The 6769-nt window shown below is 37.1% G+C and overlaps 1 protein-coding gene across 1 annotated transcript in view; it reads right to left on the reverse strand.

Moving 5' to 3' along the window:
- Positions 1-2536, reverse strand: part of LOC107039694 (cellular nucleic acid-binding protein homolog) — a 4798-nt gene extending 2262 nt beyond the window's left edge. Inside the window, exon 1 of the mRNA XM_015259453.1 lies at positions 2221-2536. Within this exon, the coding sequence (XP_015114939.1) occupies positions 2221-2459 (239 nt within the window). The 5' untranslated portion in view covers positions 2460-2536. The remainder of the gene's footprint in view (positions 1-2220) is intronic.
- Positions 2537-6769: the final 4233 nt, after the last annotated feature.

The raw sequence follows: 6769 nt of genomic DNA on the forward strand, positions 1-6769 counted from the left end.
CATAGTCTGGGAAATCTTTGATACCGTTTCCCTTGTATTTATCCCCATATACTAATTTTTCATTGAATTTAACATGTCTGCTTTCATAATACTTCCCTAGCTCTGGCTTTAAGAGTTGATACCCTGTTGGAGTATATCCAACCAAGACCATACCTACACCTCGAGGTCCAAACTTTGGACCAGTGTTTCTAGCAATTTTTACATAACTTAAGCTACCGAATCTTTTGATTTGATTAATGTCAAAGCTGTGATTAGGTGCGAATCTTTCTAAAGGAGTTATCATATTGTTTGATTTATGTGGAGTCCTATTGTAAGCATAAACTGCAGCTGATAAGCCCAGATCCCAGATGCCTTTTGGCAGTCTTGAGTCAAACATATAGCACCTAACCTTTTTCTGGATAGTTTGATTAAACCTCTCAGCGACACCGTTGTGTTCTGGAGTATCAGGGGAGGCTAACTGTAATTCCGCCCCTAGACCCTTAAGAACTTCAATTGTATACCCGCCTGTATATTCTGTTCCCTGATCTGATCTAAGATAGCATACTTTCGCGTCATAACCCAGTAGATTACGCGCGCTTCTAATGAACATCTCAAGACAATGTCCTGTTTCACTTTTCGCCTTCATTGGATAAGCCATAGCGAATCTTGAGAAGTCATCGATGAACACAGAAATAAATCTGTATCCCTTAGGATGAGAAATTGGAGTAATAGGTCCCATCACATCTGAGTGAATTATTTGCAATGGTGCTGTTGCTCGCCTGCGCACCGACGTGAATGATAATTTATTGAATTTAGACGTTAAGCAGACCTCACAAACTCTAATGAATTCATCATCAAATTGTACTGCATTTAATTCTTTGTTATCTGGGAATTTCTTTTGTAGTGCCTTGAGGTAACTCGTTGAGGCANACATCTGAGTGAATTATTTGCAATGGTGCTGTTGCTCGCCTGCGCACCGACGTGAATGATAATTTATTGAATTTAGACGTTAAGCAGACCTCACAATCTCTAATGAATTCATCATCAAATTTTACTGCATTTAATTCTTTGTTATCTGGGAATTTCTTTTGTAGTGCCTTGAGGTAACTCGTTGAGGCATGTCCAAATCTACAATGCCACAACATGACATCATGATTCCTCATATAGCTATTTTTATCAATTGCAAGTTTTGGGAAATCTTCTAACGAGTCATCCCATGGTAATTCATCAACATCTTGCAATTTTCTGTCCCAAATGGTGTAATCAAAATTTGATTGTTCATAGGGAATCTTTTCTTTATTAATAATTTTCTCTTTTATTAAATTTTCACTCCCTTTTTCATTATTCTTTTCATCCATTTTATTTTCTTCCTCATTACTCTTATCAATTTCGTTTGTTTTCTCACTTGTTTCGTTCTGTAAGTTTGCTGTGACATTTCTGGTGAGATATCTGTTTACCTCATTTTCACCCCCAGTGACATCAGCTACATTTGCTACTACTCGCCTGTTTATTTGCTTGAAAGAATTCTCACTGATAGAGTTTGACTTTACTATTTCTAAATCGATTATCCAGTAAGGTTTTCTGTAAATCCCCGAGATGAAAAGTTCATTCGACACTGGATCAAATATATCAATTTTCTTGTCATCTAAGTAGATTGCTAATCCCATTTCGGCAAATTTTCTTAATGATAGCACATTTGCTTTAAGAGCTTCTGCAAAAATAACTTTGTCAACTTCTACTAATTTACTGCTCGCCACTTCGATTTCTACTATTCCTGCTCCCTTCGTTTTCAAGTCCGCTGACTCATTTTTATTCGCACATCTAATTACTCCACAATCTAATTCGTTAAAAGTTTTAAATATAATTCTGGAATTTGTTAAATGCTCGGTCGCGCCTGAGTCTGCTAGAAAGTCTGTCAAAAACTTATTTCCATTTGTTTGTTTACTATCTGCATAAAATATTTCAGCAGTTGATTGATCATAATTTTCTTTTTCCTTACCTTGATTGGAGTTATTTTTCTCTGTAGTTTTGTCGGGATTAGATTTCTTGATTGATTTGTGAGATGACTTAAACCCATGTTTGTTCTCACTTCTCTTATAGGAGAACCTACTCTTATTGAATCTTCCTCTTTTAATTGGACCATATGTTTCACCTCTCATTGGTCTTTTCATTCCTCTACCATTACCTCTATATTGATCTTGATAATTGTTACGATAGTTAAATTTAAAATTGGAATTATACCTTGGAGTCTGTTTAGAGTATCCTGAACCACTTGGTGCAGAGTCATTGTGAATTCTGTTTGGGCAATCCCTCGCCTTGTGATTCCCAAACTGGTTGCACTTGTAGCACAAGTATCCTTTCCCTTTATTGGGACAGTCTGGTCCCTTGCGTCCATATGCCTGACACGCAAAACACCTTGGCCCCTTGTGCTGTGCATAATTAGCAGTTTTAATATCAGAATCTGAGAGCTCATTTGTCATTGTAGCTTCTTCTTCTAATATCGCAATTTTTCAACTCGCCAAAAGTCAAGCCCACACCTATAGCTTTCCTTGTTACTTTTTCAATAATTTTAATGTTGGGAAAAGCTTTTATTACTGCATTGTAGAATGCATCTTTCTTTTCGCTTTCACTTAGAGGAATGGTGTCGGGAGCATTTTCATAAGTTGCTATTTTTTTCATCAAACATATCGTTAAACTCACCAGCTGTCATTTTAGCAGGATTATATCTCATATTATAAAGGTCTTGTCTCACCGAGTGTGAAGTTACATTAAACTCAGCCATTTTCAATTCTTTAAGTTTCTTCAATATTTCTTTTGGATCTTGTAATTTGATAATTTTAGGGTGATAACTTCTGTCCAAATGATTGATCAGAATTTCTCTAACTTTGTGCTTCTGTTCTGCAAGAGTTTTCTCGTCCACAGTAACCAGAATGCTATCGTCAATGATGTGTAAAAGTTTATTAGTTTTAATTTCTGACGTGAAATAATCATAGAAATGTTCATACTTTATTTTACTGTCCATTTTGTAATCTCTTTTGAAACTCATTCCCTTGTTAAGCAATTCAATTTGTAATTTATTGGTTACCTCGCCAGCTAATTGACTCAAAGGATTTAGATTGTTTACTTGACTTGATTTTGCCTGATTAATTTCATTTTTCTGTTTATTGACCATTGAACTAATTTAACTTTCTAGATTTGTATGCTTATCCGACATCACTCCTCTATTTTTGTCATTATGCTTTTTGTCCAAGGCGCTCAACAGTTCCTGTACTTCCCTTTTGTCTTGTGCTCTCGCCTCAGCATACAGTCTCACTTGGTTTCTGTTCTCTGTTAGACCTTCATACAGTGCTTTTGTTGAAGCTATATTTGAGCTACATAGCTTTTCCACCATGCTCTTCAACTCAGCCAACTGTGTGTCTACAGAGACTGTTTTGACAGTCTTGTTGCCGTTAGGCTCAACTGATTCATCGTCTAGATTAGAATTTACTAATTTCAATTTAATATTTACTTTATTATCTGCTGTAATCTTGGGTTTCAGTTTGATTTGGTCAGTTTTGTCAACATTAATATTACCTGTAATATTCTCGCTTGTTTTCTTGCCTGCCCTTATTTCGCCGCCATTTAACTCGCCTCCAGTCAATTCGCTTGACCTGGACTCGCCTGTGGCCCTCGCCTCTGTATTTACCAAATCTTCACTCATTTCACTTGACCCATTCTCGATCACAGCTGTTGTTGACACTTGACTCTTCGGACCGTAACCTGGTAGATACATTGGCTTTTGTTCAGCCAACAATGCAGATTCTAACACAGTTAGACATCCCCATTGATCCTCTGAGAAATCTCTCTTATCTAATCTAAAGAGACGGAAAATTTAGGATTATTGTATCTGGTTACATTTTTTATATTCAGGTCCGAAATCCCAAACTCGACTTGCTAAACATAAACAAACCGAATTCAGAATGAATGTGCTCTTCAGAAAATCTAAACATAAGACCTCCTCCAAACACATTCAAGTCTTTTATGATTGCGAGAGATTGATTTAAATTTCTCAAGCAATTTGACGTCTTAATATTGCGCGTTTCTAATGTGTATAGTATGCTCGCCTATTTACACATATGCCTGATGTCTCCCCTGTTACATATCCAGTTCCTTCGTCTGGAAGTACATGTACTTTATCGTCTATTATTGCCAGGGAGACTACTTCTCCCTCATGGTTTCCTTCGATTAGATGTTGTCTAATTAGGAGTCTCCACACTTCATACAGAAGTTCTTTATCAGCTGTAATTATTTATTTATAAATATCTTCGTCTAAAGATAGCAATTTTAAAATTCAATTTCATTGATTCGACCCATCAAATATTTAATTTGTTATTCTCGCCTATTAAATATTTCTAAATTCAATATTCTCACCAATTAAATATTTTGATTTGGATGCATCCTTAATTTGTAAATTTCAATTTTGCACTAGTGTCTATTGATTTTATTTTATTGCTTTACATTTCGCTGGTGGACCCCGCACACACGCGGAACGCGGCCGAGAAAGAGAGAATTTTTGTTTTTCACACCAATTTTTATATATACACACTAATTTTTATTTTTCTTTCTATTTCTTATTGTTCTCGCCTTGCTCGAGCAATGTGTGTGGGACTGCAGTCGTCCCTCTCTCTCAGACGCACCCCGGTTGCGCGCGTAACCCACCCGTTGCGTCTACTTGTTGAAGCCTGTTGAAACCCGTGCTCGCCTTCACTGCCGAGAAACTATTGTCACGGCGTCACTTGGCTTTCTTCTTTTGTTTTTCACGAAATATGATTTTATTTATGACAAAAGATATTTCTTGCTTTTCAGTGATTTTTTGTGAATTTAATTGGATTTCTTTATTAATTCTTTTCAGTCTAAAATCTCGATTTCAGGTCGGCGTCGTGGACAATTTATTTCCGGCCGCCATTTTGATCACTTCTATTTTTCGTTCTCACCAATTCACTTCACTTAATTAATGCATTTTTCAGTACTTACTTTTTCTCTGAGTACTTTTCATTTTTTCTTCCCGTCAGTCGTCACTCACCCAGATCGCCTCGATTTTTCCTCTTTTTGGATATTGCTTTGTATCACGTGTGATCCATCCGGACACGTGCCCGGCCGCCCGATAGCGTCCTTTTTGGAATTTCCGATTTATCGCTTTCAATCCTTTAATTTATGATAAATTTTAATCACGCGCAGTTGAAGTGTGCTCGGCCCATAACCTGAAGGGTTATTAGGGACAGAAATAACGATTAAACATAGTTTTATTATCGTAAAAATAATTAAGCTTTATTCAGCAACGTAATGCGACAACGGTCGAGGCACAAGTGATGCACAGTACGAGTATATCATTGAGAGGCGCAACGGCGCCGTGGCGACACAGTCTGCCACACTGTCGGTAAAAGGGAGACTGGCGTAGGGAGTTATATTTCAACAGATCACATTATTCCGCGCATGCAAATTAATATCATGATTTAAGAGAACAACTGTATCTGAAAAATGACGGGCGTAATTTTTCCAAATCCTGAAGCCGTACACATAAAGAGGTTGAATTTTTCCAGTAGTTCTTTTGGGGATTAACATAGTTAATAATTCTTTATTCCGAGGAGTTGCCTGTTCTATCACTTGAAAGCAATGTCCACTCCATGAATCGATTAACAGTAGACTTTTTGGTCCCACGTTTGGAAAGAATACTTCTTCTAGCCAAATTTGAAAGGGCTCTGGAATAGTTGCAATGGGATGAACATTACAATCAGTACAAATAAGTTTGAAATATCGTCTTACCAGACGTCAATTTCCCTGACTTTGAAGCCGTTATGTAAATATTAGAAGGTCTGAATAGATTCTCCTGAACCCTTGGACCAAACGTTCCGGAAGGTTCCTTGTAAACAATGAAGAGAGGTGACAATAATTTTCCATCTGCTGATATGGTGGGTTGTATGGTATAACTGTGTGTCGTTGATGTTACAGATTGTACAATGCATGAGACTTCTTTAGACCCCTCTTCCGCCAAAGTTCGCCCCGAATGCGTTTCCAATTGGAAACCACTCTGATCAGAATTATAGATGTTTTGCAAGCCATAAATCTCAAAATATGGTTTGATCTGTTGCAGGAATTCGTCCGCTGTTTTTTGTAAATCTTTTTGATTTTCCATTGTTTTACGTGTGACAAATTTAGTAATCTTGCGAGATGTGATGCGATCAGCTCTTTTGAAGTAATGTAGCCACCATGCCGAGGCCTTGAAACGAATATCTTGATATCCAATATCTCGTTGAGCTTGCAGAGCCCATCTTCGTAGGTCGGCATCTTGAACAATTACAATGAGAGCCCCGCATCGATAGCATTTTTCATATTTTTTAACGTGTACTCTGATATTCGTTTCAACTTTTCCATACAAGTTCCTCCTTTATTGACATGATGTGCCCAACGACGTAATTGCTGGACCGATTTCACTCTTTTGAATTTATTGGAAACAGTTGTTATAGACAGATTTTTCTTTTTTTTTGGACTCCTCCAGTATTCGACTGCTCTTTTTTTAGTCATAGTCTACAAGTTCGTCATCCCCTGAATAACTATCAGATGATTCTTTATGATGTGGTTGAAATTCTGTATCCTCAATTGGTATCATTTCGATGTCTTTGTATGGCTCTTGGAAATCAAGAGTTAATTCTTCAATAATTTCCACCCCATTATATTCTTCCATAGTTCGTTGCAATATATTCTCGAAATGAGTTGCCAATTCATTCATTCATTAGTCACAGGGGTTTCGCCA

This window comes from Diachasma alloeum, unplaced genomic scaffold (assembly GCF_001412515.2).
Source record: "Diachasma alloeum isolate Michigan unplaced genomic scaffold, Dall2.0 Dall_scaffold_00303, whole genome shotgun sequence".
Classification (NCBI taxonomy): Eukaryota; Metazoa; Arthropoda; class Insecta; order Hymenoptera; family Braconidae; genus Diachasma; species Diachasma alloeum.